The sequence below is a fragment of the Cryptomeria japonica genome, chromosome 9, assembly GCF_030272615.1.
Source record: "Cryptomeria japonica chromosome 9, Sugi_1.0, whole genome shotgun sequence".
NCBI classification, from domain to species: Eukaryota; Viridiplantae; Streptophyta; class Pinopsida; order Cupressales; family Cupressaceae; genus Cryptomeria; species Cryptomeria japonica.
Genome location: NC_081413.1, coordinates 459,067,955 through 459,083,221, shown reverse-complemented (window position 1 = coordinate 459,083,221; position 15,267 = coordinate 459,067,955). Strand labels below are relative to the sequence as shown.

At 37.6% G+C, this 15,267-nt stretch overlaps 1 protein-coding gene across 1 annotated transcript in view; it reads left to right on the top strand.

Annotated features, from left to right (window-relative positions):
• LOC131071659 (metal tolerance protein 2) overlaps positions 1–15,267 on the top strand; it is a 329,214-nt gene that overhangs the window by 101,213 nt on the left and 212,734 nt on the right. The window contains exon 4 of the mRNA XM_058007584.2: positions 7,048–7,202. Coding sequence (XP_057863567.2) covers positions 7,048–7,202 — 155 coding nt within the window. The remainder of the gene's footprint in view (positions 1–7,047; positions 7,203–15,267) is intronic.

Here is a 15,267-nt window from a genome sequence, read left to right as displayed (position 1 = left end):
GGATCATGAATGAAGCCATGATTGTGGTGTGGTAAAACATTCATCTGAAGTGTTAGTGCACTTACCATAACTTGGATAAAGGTGAGAATTGAATATTTTCTCATACGGTTATCCTTAAGTATTGCGTGCTTAGGCAATACTGATATCACGTGCTAAGGTGATATCCTGTCATCATAGGACTAATGTGATAGACAATTTGTATCACGTGGTTAGGTGATACTTCATATCTTGTGAATAGATGATATGATCCCCTAGAAAATTAAAAGAATGCTAACTATCATTTGAATTATGATGCTTGATACACTACTCTTATTTATCTTACCTAGCTAAGAGGGAGTGTTAATGCATAGATAGCTTTGGTAAGATAAATGATTGAATGAGAGATAAATGAAGTCTCTCATTCAATCATTTATCATATCGATTATTAAAATGAATATCATCATGCCCTCAATTAATAAGCATTCTTTATTTATACATAATTGTTTATTATCATAGAATTCCGATTTGATAATCTATTATACTAGTTGCAATCACCGATTAGCAAATCGGGATAACCATTGCAAAACCGATTTGATGATTATCGATAAATTGAACATCAATTAGTATTGATGATTATGCTTGAACCGATTGTTATCGGGGAGATGTAATAAACTCACACCGATTGATATCGGGTGTTAAGGAAAACATTCAAAGCATTAATATAACCATACACCGATCGGTATAACTTCGATGGTTATCGAATATAATATGCACCGCTTGGTTAATAAACATCGAGCACTATTGTTATAGCAAATGGGCACGATCAAGTGATGTCTTGATCGGCCATGTCCAAAAGACATGGTCGGTCAAGGCATCGCTTGACCGTACCCAGCCCACTATATATGTAAAATGGTATGTGTGAGAATGGACATCGAAATCGATAAATGCTCCTCTCACCTGCCACAAAGAAGAAGATAGTCAGATTCATATATTAATTCAGTAATATATATATAAAGATCATTATAAATAGAATATAACTTGCATATTAAATGTAAATTGAACATCATTTACACCTCTAAGTAATTTGGACATCCCTTATTACACATGAATTTCACCAAACTTAGGAGATAATAGACATTAATCCCAAATTCCATAAATCAGTAGCAATTAATTAGATTATTTAAATATTAAACCTTAGGATAAGGAAATAATATTTAATTGCATTACATATGACTCCTGTATTGATTACTGTCAAAACTAGGATGAAACTAAGCAGGAAGACCATTGAACTACTGCAGGATCAGGAACATGTCCATTGCTAGAAATAGAATCATGCCATACTGCCACTTACTAAAAATAGTAAGTCAAGAACTAATACTCCGAAAAGCATGATCTTCACGCCCAGTGACAGAGCATGGAGAGCTCAGTCGGACAGTATCCAGAATAGCCATTCCCTGACTTAATAAAAATAGTAAGTCCTCACTTCATCAATGCTGGACCCTCATTCTTCTTTCCACCTAGCCTATGGGTGTCAGGAATAGGCTAATGGACCACTGGAAGGTCATCAATGAGAAGGGGACATTACAAGTGTAGATTTTATAAGTAGAAATCAGAACTTAAGCAATTTTGGAATTGATAACTTGGAACATTTTCTTAGTTATTATTCATTTTCAAACCAAGTTTTTGATTTCGAGCTTCATACGGGAACATGTTGGGATCAAAGACCAGAGGTAGTGCGAGGAAAATTCAAATGAAGACTGTGCTTAGAGGTTTCTTCATGGAGTCACAAATGTCATCAAGATGGAGGAAAGTCGGGGATACCAACTTGGAGCAATTCGATCTAGTCAAGCTCAAGAGGAAAATGTTTGGCACCTGAGATCAAATGCCATCCACATTGGCAAGCAACATGGTTAAGAATCTGTAATGTCCTCTTCTTAGCCAACATCAACTGATCAGTATCAATCTATTAACGAAGTCCTCATAGATTAGTAAGGATAGACGAAGGACATTGGATTGGTGATTTTCTCCTATTTTAGAGGGCACTTTCGAGTAAACAATGGTGGATTCGGTCAACTATATTATTACCTCTAGGTCGCCAGTTTAAAACTTCATTAAATCTTAGAATATCTCCTTCAAAGGCATACATGAGTCTATAGAGAGAGTGAGGTGCTTCCTTGCTAGACATCCCAAGAGAGAGAAAAAGGAGTTAACTCATTTTATTGTTATTTTGTGAAAATTAGATTCACTGGTAAAATACTTCATTCATTTTAATTGAGGAAGGATTACATTATATAGAAGTTACAAAATAGTGTAGCTATTAATTAACTACCTGCTTCTAACTACTTGTTACTGTAGACATTTTAGATGTCTAACAGCCAGTTACATCGTTGACCATTAACAGTAATAATTGAGGAAGGATTACATTATACACAAGTTACAAAATACTGTAGCTATTAATTAACTACCTACTTCTAACTACTTGTTACCGTAGACATTTAAGATGTCCAACAACCAGTTACATTTATTAACCATTAACAGTAACAATATTAAATATTATTCTAACAACCTCCCTTAATGGTCAACCGTCAATCTATCAAAATCACCAAGTTGCCCCCTAAATTTTACAAACTTATCCAGGCTCAGAGACTTGGTGAGAATATTTGCAGTCTGATCCGCTGTCGGAACATACTGCAACTGAACTGATCCGTCTTTTACCAGCTTGCGGATGTAGTGACAATGAAGCTCGACATGCTTGGTACATTCATGGAAGATAGGATTTTTGGCCAGTTTGAGCACCCCTTGATTATCTGTATACAAGAGAGAAGGACCTGTCTGTGGCATCTGCATTTCAGAGAGCATCCTCCAGAGCCAAACTGATTGTTCCCCAGTATTCAGCTTCGGTCGAGGAAAGAGCCACGACCTGTTGCTTCTTGCTGCTCCAAGTGATGACACTAGTACCCAAACTGAATACGTACCCAGAAGTGGATTTTCTGTCATCCACCGATCTTGCCCAATCCGAGTCAGTATTACCAATCAGTGTTGGATCGTTGCACCTAGTATACAGAATGCCATAGTCTTAAGTGCCTTTTCACATATCGTAACACTCGCTTTGTTGCAATCCAATAATCAGCTTTTGGACCTGTCATGAAGCGAGAGATGTAGCTGACAGCGAAACTGATGTTAGGTCTAGTGGCAGTGAGATAGATGAGGCTGCCTACTAGCTGTCTGAATTTTGTTTCATCTACTACAGGTGAATCAGACTTGGCTGATAACTTCAACCCTTTCTCCATAGGTGTGGAAGCAGGTTTACAATCCTGCATTCGAAACTTATCCAACAAACTGCCGGCATACTTGGACTGTGAAATAAAGATACTGTCATTAGTCTGCCACACTTCGACACCTAAGCAATAATGGAGAAGCCCCAAATTTGTCATATCAAAAGCTTGGCACAAGTCCTGTTTGATTGCGGCAATCAAATGTGCTGAATTTCCAGTAATGATCAAGTCATCCACGTAGATAACAAGAAAAAGGATCTCATCACCGGAAAGTTTGACGTACAAATTAGTGTCAGACAGACTGCATTGAAAACCATGTTCAACCAAATACTGATCAATCTTGAAGTACCAAGCTCGAGGGGCTTGCTTCAGGCCATAGAGGGATTTTACCCATCTGCAAACTTGATGTTCCTTACTAGGAACCTTGAAGCCAAGAGGTTGAGTCATATAAATTTCTTCTTGCAACTCCCCGTTGAGGAATGCACTCTTAACATCCATTTGTTGAAGTTTCCATCGAAACTGAGCTGCAATGGCGAGAAGAAGACGAATGGTACTTATGTTGGCTGTAGGAGCAAAAGTCTCCTCGTAGTCAATGCCCTCCCGCTGTGTAAAACCTCGAGCAACCAATTTGGCCTTGTACTTATCCAAAGTACCATCTGCATGATACTTGACTTTGTAAACCCACTTACAACTGATAGGGTTCTTCCTAGGAGGCAAGTCGGAAAGAACCCAAGTGTGATTATTTAGAAGACTATGGTATTGAGTCTCCATAGCCTTTTCCCACTCAGGAATGCCTTTAGCCTCGGAATATGTCTAGAGCTCATGGATGCTGTGAATGTTGGCCATAAGTGCAAAGTTGACTGTATTCTGTTGCTTTCTCTTTCTGCGAGCGGATCTGCCCTCAATAAGCTCATCATCATGAAGATCTCTGATAGTCTTGGCCCACCACTTAGGCCTGAGGGTAGAAGTACCAACATTTGGCATTGGAGGAACAACATCCCCTAGAGTTTCTGGAACAAAGTCATCTGGATGCGAATTCTGTGGAAAATCAGGTGGTGCTGGATTGGTAGATTCCTCATCTTCAGAGTCAAAATGCTTTGAAGCCCTCCCATCATGGGAACTAAGAGGAAGACGAACACCAAGATCAGGAGTCTTCAAAGATTGAGCTGTAGGACTAGGACTAGTAGAAGGCATGAATGGACCAATAGTCTCATCAACCACAACATCACGACTGAAAATGAGACGATCTGTCTCCACATCAATCAACCTATAGGCCTTGTGGTTGTTGCCATAACTAGTATACATAAGTGTTTGGCTCTTTGAATCCAGCTTAGCACGTTTAACGTGTGGAATCCATACATGAGCCGTAGAACCGAAGACTTTCAAATGGCCCACTTTAGGCTTGCATCCTGACCAAGCTTCTTCAAGAGTCATCTTCTTGATGGCATATGTAGGTGACCGATTTAGGAGATAGACTGCAGTGTAAACTGCTTCAGCCCAATATTTCTTAGGAACATTGCGATGCTCTATCATAGAACGAGCCATTTCAGTAATGGTGCGATTCCTACGTTCAATGACACCATTTTGCTGAGGGGTGTATGGTGTGGTGAGTTGGCATTTAATGCCATGTGTAGCACAAAATGTAGAGAGGTCATTGAAACAAAACTGTCCCCCATTATCTGACCTTAGAGTGACAATCTGAGAACTGGATTCTTTCTCAACTAAGGCCTTAAACTGCTGATGTGTATTGAACACATCGGATTTATTTTTTAGAAAATACACCCACATTTTACAACTGAAATCGTCAACAAATAACAAGAAGTACCTGCAACCAATAATAGATGGAGTGTTCATTGGCCCACATACATCAACGTGAACCAACTGAAGGACCTTGGAGGCTCGCCAAGAATCACCATCCGAGAATGGTGTTCGATGCTGCTTCCCAGCTTGACAGGCTTCACAAACTCTATGATTTTGAGGTTGGATCTGAGGTAGACCAGTAACCAAACCCTCCCGATATAATTGAGAGAGATAGTGCACTTTTAAGTGCCCATAACGCTGATGCCAAAGTGTTTTGATTGATGTACTCCAAGCAACCAGAGCATGCTCCTGAGAATCTCCAGAATTAGCAAGTTGATACAAACTATGATCCTCAAGCGCCAGAATCATGGTTGATATCTGTGAACATGTCATGATAGTGCATATCTCTTACAACAATTTTTATCATAACGTTGATATACTGAAATTGTTGAGATATATCATGGTGGATATTAAGTGCTTAATATCTGTGAGTATGCCATGATTTTCATACATCCCTATGGTAGGCATCATATGGTTGATGCTAGTGCACATACCGTATTGGGCATGTTGAGCTTTGGTAAGTATCATAAGTGTTGATACTTGTAGACCATTGCTCCTGATATCACATAATGATTTCTACTACACTATGTGTAGTTTCCTCTATATAAAAAACTTGTAATCCTCCTCCCTAGCTAAGAGGGCGTGTTGATGTTTTATAGCTTCGGTCGGAGAAGTCTCATATGTATAAGTAATGCATATTATCGTTGATATGAATATATATATATTAATATTTGTAATAATAATAAGTGCCATTATTAGATATACGAATATCTATATATACATAATGAATATTTATTACTGCCTATACAAATCAGAATATGAGCACCGTATCTATAAGTATCGATTATATTGATCATTTCATTTGATCAATATGAATCGACTCTCATGAAATAAATCCGATATATATTTATCGCTGTGCATATCGACTTAAGTCGATCTCTTTTCAAAGACGATTATGGAAATCGTTATTGCACGTAACAATAATGATTAACGATTTGAAGAATCGTTAAAATGCTAAACGATAAGAGGAATCGCTGTTTGAATATTAACCGAATAAATAATGATTAGATATTGTTGTCTTGCATAAACCTTAGGTGTATAGACATCTCAATTCATCGACATGTCTCCACGTACGTGGAGGCATGTCTATTCATCGACATGTCTCCACGTATGTAGAGGCATGTCTGTCCATTGACATGCCTATACCGTAAGGTATATATTATGGTGCAGTTCGAGTTTAATAAGGCAAGTACAGTAATCATAAGTGCAAGCCTTTCAGATATTGATCTGCCTCATTCAGAAGACTCTCATATAAATTACGCATTAAGTTGTGTTCCCTTCATATGTGCAGCAACCTGCATTCAAGAGTTCATTGACATATAGTTTAGTAAGAACTAAGTAAAAAAAAAAACAAACTATTTTCATATCTAATCTGATCCAAACTTTAACACTCACAGATATCCTATTGACTTTGAAGAAGATGCCGACATATTTACACAAGTACTACTTGTCATTCACTTGCTGTTACATGAATTGTGTTTACAGTAGTTTTTGGTGCATATGTATAAATTTACAATATTTCTGTAGAATATTTAGAGCAAAATTTCTTAATTTTAATTTCCAGCACCGGTACATAATCCATGTGGTTGCTCCTTGAGGATATTATTTTCAATTGAGAATGGTTGTAACAAGCTGATTGGTAGAGAAGGCCAAATCCAAAGATCCCAATTTTGCTATTTAAAAGTTTTCAAGAATTTTATAATGTAACTAAAGAGATTTACATACTGATTTCCTTTTGTATTCATGATAATCTCATTTAAGGTTGTTTAGCAGGTTACTAGCAACTTATTAGAAGTTTTGTTTATTTACTGTAAGTAATATTTTTACTGCAATTTATTCGTTTGCACAACTAAATTGGTCTTCTCTTTTGTAGGGCTTGCTGAATTCATCTTCCCATTTGGACATGCATTCCTTGATGCATACACATGGAAGTAATCATGCACATGGGGGCCATCATCATGGAATTGATATGGAACACCCTATCTTAGCACTAAATACAGCAATAATATCAATAGGTGTCAAAGAAGGGTGTGTATTTATATGACTTTATTTTCTCTATTTCTATAGCTACAAAATTGCTTTTAGGACATGATTTTAATGAAATTGAAATATAATATATAGTTGTTCAATAGGTGGACATCCTTTTTTATATAATTAAAATATGTGGAAAAATAGCTTCTTGTTACTGATAAAAACCATTTTTGGCAACACAAACCAATCTGATGTAGCAGTAGTCATCTAGTACTTTTTATACAGTGCCAACATTATGATTTTTTACGAGGACTAATTAGGTTATATAGATCAACGAGAAGCAGTATTTCCACTGGTGTATCTCATTGAAAAATAAGTTACTGTAGTCCTTGATTGTCATGGATTGCCCAAGTGGAATCATCAGTATCTGCACTATCCCTCAGCCATCATTATGTATTTTGGGATCACTAGTTACCATATTCTCTTGAACCTACATCAGTCTATCTGCATTAGATCTCTCCCTTTTCAATGTTCAATAAGCTTTGAAATTATATTTTCTTTTAACATTCTGGGTTCTATCAGCAAAAGCAAGTTGGTTAGCAAGCACGTCCTAGAGCTGATCAATATTAAGGTCATAGAGACCTGCAAAGGAATAGAACTATACATAAGGTTATATTTGAGGACTATGTGTTTCCTTTCATATCGTTTAAATTTTTTCATTATTTTCTATTTTTGAAAGCTTTTGTAATCCTCAAATTGAAAAATACAAACTATAACTCTGGTAAGTTTTAATAATTGATTCAACATAGAATTTTACTAGCCCATGTATTACACCTATGAAATTCACTTTGTATCAATCTCTCATCACTATAGAACACGCCTATGCAAAACTTGAAACCAAAAATGCACAAACAGATATTCAAAAAAGGGTTTTGTGATCTCAGTGGTCTATATAAGAGTATATTTAAGCTTAATATATGATTTCCTAAGGAATCCATTCTATCAAAGGGTCCATTTGGAAAAGCCTCTTTTAGGCTCAATATATGAGGATCAGTTCAAAAAAGAAGAAGTTCAGACCAGTTTCTTTTAGGCTTACGATTACTGCCATTTTAAATGTTTAAAGAATTAGACCAGAATAACGAAATAAGCAGCTGTATTAATGTCCTTGAGGGACTGACGTAGGTGAATGGGTCTCAAAGTACATCTACTTACAATTAGAATGTACAAGGCTAAAAGCAGCTTTGTTGCTAAAAAGTGTAACCAGAAACTAAACTAATGTAGGCATTTCCAAAGATAATTGTAGAGTTGGTAAATTTAGTGTTTCTCAGAGTTTCAGGGATAAGGGGATGACAATTTTTTTCTAAATCATGAAGACAACTACTAAAATGATATGTAAATTTATTAAAAATAAAATAAAATACTTGGATATGCAGGGAGAAGTGTCCCTTCTTAACTTTCAGAGGGAAGAATTTTGTGGAATGAACAACCCACAAGCACCAAATCAATTACATAGTTGCAACGTACATGAGGTCAAAAAGGAGAGCTGTGGATGATGGACAACGAGCAGATAGTGGTGTTTCTCAGTAGAAGCACATTCCAAACACCCAAAAGGGGGCTGCTAGCTCATCTAATGGACAAAATATCCCATTTTTAGCAGCGAATCAAGTTGCAGCAAGTATAGAGCAGCCAAAAGATTCAGCGCAGCCAGCGCTTGTAAAAGAAAAAAATGTTGTTGTTCAACAAATTCAGAACAAGGTAAGTGTAGCTGATTTTAATATCATTGATCATATGAAAAGGGCTAACGTTACCTTGTCTATGTGGGATTCATTGGCTATACCTGGTCAAAAGAGTCTCCTACAATCAGCCTTGTCAGATGTCAGTTTGTCACATGAGCCCACCAATGAACAATCTAGAGTGATGCTTACCAATGTTTCCAAAACAGGTATTGAACAGCCGGGAAAGGAAGTCAAGCCACCTCCTTTTTATGTTTCTCTAATCATTGGTAAGCACCTAGTCCACAATTGCATGATAGACTCAGGAGCTAGTAGCTCTGTAATGCCCAAACAAATAGTTGACAAACTAGGAGTTAGAGTATGAACCTCTTGAACAGGGAGTAGTCCTCTTGGATGGTACTGCTGTTAACACAGTCGGTGTTGTCAAAAATTTGAGTTTGACATTGCATGCATGCCCGGGTTTTGCCATTCCGAAAGATGTCTATGTCATTGACTTGCCTCCCTACTTTGCTATATGTTTGTCATGGGATTTCACTGCTAAGATTGGTGGGTATTTATGTTCAGATTGGTCCCACATGTTTTCAGGACAAGGTATGGTACTAAGGTTACTATTAAGCCAGAAACTATAGCAAATGATCATATAGAACCTTATGTACCCCCTGCCATAAATGCTAACTTGTCTATTCTTGACAAGGAGGAGTATCCCATGGTGAAGGAATTGGATACACAGGTTGATGGTTTCACTGACATGATATTGGATGGGTGGGCAGCTGAAAACAATACAGATTTAGTGAACAAACAGCTGTAGGAGCTTGGTTTTGGTGTTTACTTGATGCACGAATGTAATGTCCCCACTTTGAAATAAAATTTAATAATAAATGATAATAATAAAATTAAAATATTTAAAATTAAATTAAAATATAAAATAATATAATTAAATATGATCAATTATAATTAAAAAATTAATTAAGTTAATGAAAAGTCAAAAGACATGAAAGGAAAAGTTGTGACTCCCTCAACAATGAGATATAAAAGGGAGAAGATAACCTCATATGAGAGGGGGGATAATTTGGAAATGAGAAGTGCAGATCTAATTTAAATAATAAGTGCATATCTGATTATGAGAGGTTGTGTCCCTTTCAAAGGGCAGAAATAATGAAGAGTTGCACTCTATCAAAGGGAATGGTGAAAGGGTGTGTCTCTTGCCAAAGGGCATACATGATGAAGAGGTGTGACCTCTCCCTCACATTGAGAGATATAAAGGAAAGGAATCAAAAGCCAAAGGGCATACATGATGAAGAGGTGTGACCTCTCCCTCACATTGAGAGATATAAAGGAAAGGAATCAAAAGCATCTAGTAAGAGCACCATGGATCAGATCAGATCAGAACTGTTATTAAGTTACAGGCAGTAACATCCTTGTTCTTAGTGGTATGTATGGGGATGTGTTTAATAAGTGTCCTTAATATATGAAGCCCAATAATGTTCTTATGCAGAATTAATAGTAATACTAATATGGACTGCAATATGTATGATAGTCATACTTGATTTCATATACGTATTCATAATATATAAGAAATATATATACTTATAGTCTAAATCATGTTATTACTTTCCATATTTAAGAAGATGGGATTGAGATGTTTCAAAGAGGGGCAGTCTAAATCCAAGCAATAGGTTAAGTCCCAAGATAGGGTGGGGATCAGCGACCAATAAGCCTTGAGGGTATAGACCCAAGATAGGTAAGGGCTTGGATTTGTAAACTTTGAGGGAACCTATTATAGTTGGTCTCCAAGCGCTTTGGTAACAATAAGTGCCATTTTGGCCCTTCCTTTACCAACACACAAGAAGGGTTTGCAAAGTTTCATTGGAAGGATTAATTTTGTTAGGAGATTTATCTCTAATATTTCAGATTTGTTGAATCCTCTAACTGCTATGCTGAGGAAGAATATGTCTTATAGCTGGACTAAGGAGGGTAAGATAAGCTTTGAGCTGATTAAAGAAGCATTGGCTGTTGCTCCTACACTTCTGAATCCTGATTTTTCTAAGGATTTCACATTATATGCTTATGGTAATGTTGATTCTGTTTTAGCTATGTTGGTACAACAAAACGTTGAAGGCTCGGAACAACCTTTATCTTTTTTCAATCAAGCATTGAAGGATTATGAGCTAAGGTACACTTTTGTAGAAAAACATGTACTTGCTATTATCAAGAGTTTAAAGAAGTTCAAGTACATGTTGTCTAACAATAGCATTAATCTAATGGTTGCTCATCCGAGCGTAAAAGAGTTTTTGTTGAGCAAAGATCTCAATGATAAGAGAGCTGGCTGGGTAACCAAGGTAATGGAATATGACGTCAAGATTCAGGTTACCAAATTGGTTAGGGGCAAAGGTTTGTGCGAACAACTTGCTGATGGCATTTCTAGCACACCAAAGAATGCGCAAGAAACTGTTCTAACACTGCAAGATGATGAGCTAGCGGATATTTTAGCTCCTACTACTGATTGGGTGCAGGAAATGGCTCATTTTCTGCAAACTGGTGAGTGTCCTAAGCTTCTAGACAAAGCTAAAAGAAGATATTTTAGAGTGCAGTCCATACCTTATGCACTTATTAATGGTGTCCTCTTTCGTAAAGATTTGAATGGTGTATTGCTGAGGTGTATTGGGCTTGACCAAGTAAAGAAAGTGCTGCATGATTTTCATGAGGGATCAGCTGGAGGCCATTTTTCACCAAGAGCAACAACTCTTAAGGTGATGAAGGGTGGCTATTATTGGCCCACTTTATTTAGAGATGCGCATGTATGGGTTAGGAAGTGCAAAGAATGCGCCTTGTTTGTTGGTAAAGAGAGATTGGCAGCTTTACCTTTGCAGCCAATCCAGGTTGAACAACCCTTCATGAAGTGGGGTTTGGACTTTATTGGGGTGATAAACCCTTCATCCAGTGCTGGCCATAAGTGGGTACTTACAGCCACAGACTATTTCACCAAATGGACTGAACAGTGGCACTCAAGGAGGCCACTGAGTCTGCTGTTCTAAATTTTTATGAAGATCTGGTTGCCAGATTCGGGGTTCTTGAGTCCATCATTTCAGACAATGGCCTCACTTTTGTTGGTCTTAAAATATCTGATTGGGCTGTCAAGAGGGGGATCTACCTTAATACATCCTCCAACTACTATCTGCAAGGCAATGGCCAGGTGGTGTCAACCAATAAAAATATGATCAGGATCATAAAGAGGACGATGGAAGGTAACCAAAGGATCTGGCATACTCAATTGAAATCAACCTTATGGGCTGATAGGATCACTCTGAAAAGGTCCACAGGGAGGTCACCTTTCATGCTGGTGTATGGTAGGGAAGCAGGGCTTCCTATCTCATTCGAGCTTCCAACACTAGATTTGGCCAATCAGCTAGACACACTGGAGGAAGGCCCTTTAACAGTGAGACTAGCTCAGTTGTTTGAGCTAGAAGAAACTAGGAATGATGCTATGATGAAGATAGAGCAACATTAGGCTCAGATGAAGAGGTCTTTTGACAAAAAAGCGTCTCCAAGAAATTTCCAGGAAGGAGACATAGTGCTGAAATGGGATACTCTTAAAAGCAGGCTTGGAAAGCATTCCAATTTCGATGCATTCTGGAGCAGGCCTGGAAAGCATTCCAATTTCGATGCATTCTGGAGCAGGCCTTACATCATTTTTGAATGTAAACAACGCTTTCTAGCTTTCCAAGCTGGATGGCAATATGGAGCCAATCCCAGTCAATGGGATTCACCTCAAGCATTGCTTTTGAGGTATGATCAACAACCTGTATATACTAGAGTAGGTTTTTGGTGCTAAATAAGTGCTGCTGCACAATAGATTAGTTGCTGTTTTTGTTTTCCCTAAGCGCTTCGTGCACAGTTAGTTGTTAGTTGTTTTTGGTTTTGCGGAGGTAACTGTTGTAAGTTGCTACGGTTCTGTAAAGTAGGCACCCATCATATGAAAGAGTGAATCATAGAGTCACTATCACACATCATGCATGTCTGCATCACAAAACACTAACAACTCTCAGCTGTTTTCTAAGAATGTGTTTTCAGAGGAAGTGCTTTGTTGCTGCCCTATCCTAATCTATCAATTACACATGTAGGATTCACGATAGTAAGGTGTCAAGCTCACTGCCATAAACCACACATGTATACTCAATAGGTTAGGACAGGTTTAGAAAAGGAAAGTTTTTGTAGTGCTGTGAATGTGTTTTTTCAGTTTTCAAAATTTTTTCAGTGACTCTGTGCCCAATGAATTGTCTAAGGTAGCTGGTCAAGATGTTTAGCAGGCAAACATATAGCAGATGTCGCCAAAATGTTACCTATTTTTCGCTTCTAGCTAAAAAATAGGTTAAGCTATGCTTGTTTTACAAAATGGAAACAAAGATACATATTACTTTTGCTATTTTGCACTCCAAATGCCCAAGAAGAGTCTAAAAGAATTACATTATCAAATTGCAAATTGCATTCATGTAGATGCATATGTTACAGGAGAGTGTGCAAATATTTCTGATAAGAAAAGGTAATCTTTATTGACAATATAAATAAATAATGTCTCACACAAGCCGTGAAACTAACCATTATAATGCACATGATACATTTATAGGTGCTATGAAAAGAAAATGCACAAGTAATGAAGGGTGACTCGTCATTGCCTGAATGACGAGTCCGGCTTGAGCTACCCCGCATCGTCTTTAGTCTCCCTGCTTGCCTTGCATCCAGCTATTGCTCGCTTACTACTCCGCATGCCTGCATCTGGAAGTGAAAATGTTGTTAGAGCAATGTCGGGTCATCAAACACTAGTTATACATGCATCTATAAACATACAATATGGCCTTCACATACATAATAAGAGCTAGCTTGTCACGGGCCTCCAAGAAAGCAAGATTATCGAACACACTTATCACATGCCCATTTTTATCTAATGTGTGTTATGTGCAAATGCAGGTGTAATTATAATCATGTTCGTTAGATTTTAGCATGTGGGTTAAAATGTGGCTCCCACAAGGGTTGAGCCCAACATGCTATTACAGATAAGTGCAGGTGCCTTAGCAGAGATACAATGATTACAAAAGATTGCTCAAACAAAGGACAATGCAATGCAATAAGTGTAGCAGCAGACAACTGGTTGGTATTCATGGATCGGTTTCTTACGCCCAGAGTTAAAAATTCCCATGAACGTCAAATGTTAAAAGAAAAGATGCATAGACTAACAAGTCTGTACTGTGAAGCGTTGGATATCCAAAAGAGCAGCAAGTATGAAGCACTGAGGTCTTACACAGAGCAATGGTCTCTTATCCAATCATCGAACCCAGCTAAGGCATCATAAAATCCTTCATTTTGAAGGAATCTATTAGAGGCAGAGTGTAACCAAAGAGAAAATGGTTAGCTGTAATTATATAGGACTGTTCTAACAGTCAAGTAACAACAACAACACAAAAAGAGATCACTAATGACGAGCATGAATTTGAGTGACAAAGGTTTAATAGTATCCCTATGATATCAAGGCAACCTTATGAATACGGTGGACTTAAATAAGAGTGCAGCTCCTTTTCAGGTAGCTTTCTAGACATTATTGAAGATCATAACAAAAGCAAAGACACTAATAGCAATGAACAAATTATAGTCAACTACAACCCTTCTTTTATCAGTGATCAATTTGCAGATTTGTGACAGTCAAATGGAGCAATAACAGTAATAATAACTAACAGCCCTGTATGTGATCATGACTGTGCACACAGGAGAGCAGGTAATATCAGTGGTGTATAAGAGTAATCATACTTTATGGGATACAAATCAAAGCATACAAGTCTTGTCAACATCTTCAAATGAACAATGAGGGGGGGCGGGGGGCGGTGTTAGCAGATGGTTGATGGAGTAGGATGTGCAAATCTACAACACAAAGATGCCCACGAGAAAGAGATATCAAGGTTTTTTCTGTAGCAGCTCAATCTGGATAAAGATTGAGAAACAATGTCAGGGCAGAGAAAGACAGTGGTCAAATGATGACAGTCATAAATGTACAAACGGGCTGCAAGCAAGATCAAAGGTTGCAATTGAAGTATGACAACAAGAAGAAAACTATATAAAGAGTTTACAGTCCCGTTGAAGAAGATCATAACAGAAAGTAAAGACTTGGCAGTGTAAGTTGAATTTTGGTCTCAGGACAGCCTTCACATCTGCAATATATGCACTGACAGGGTCTTCAATAAAGAGTAGTTGAGGGACAATAAAGTAGTACTTTCACTATCAAATGATTGTCCATTTTAATCACAATAAGGAGAGCAGTTACATCAGTCTTTGTCTTTCAAAGGATGGTGAATTTGTGCAATAGGCAGTCACTTTGTTTTTTTTAACAGAGCAAATAAAAG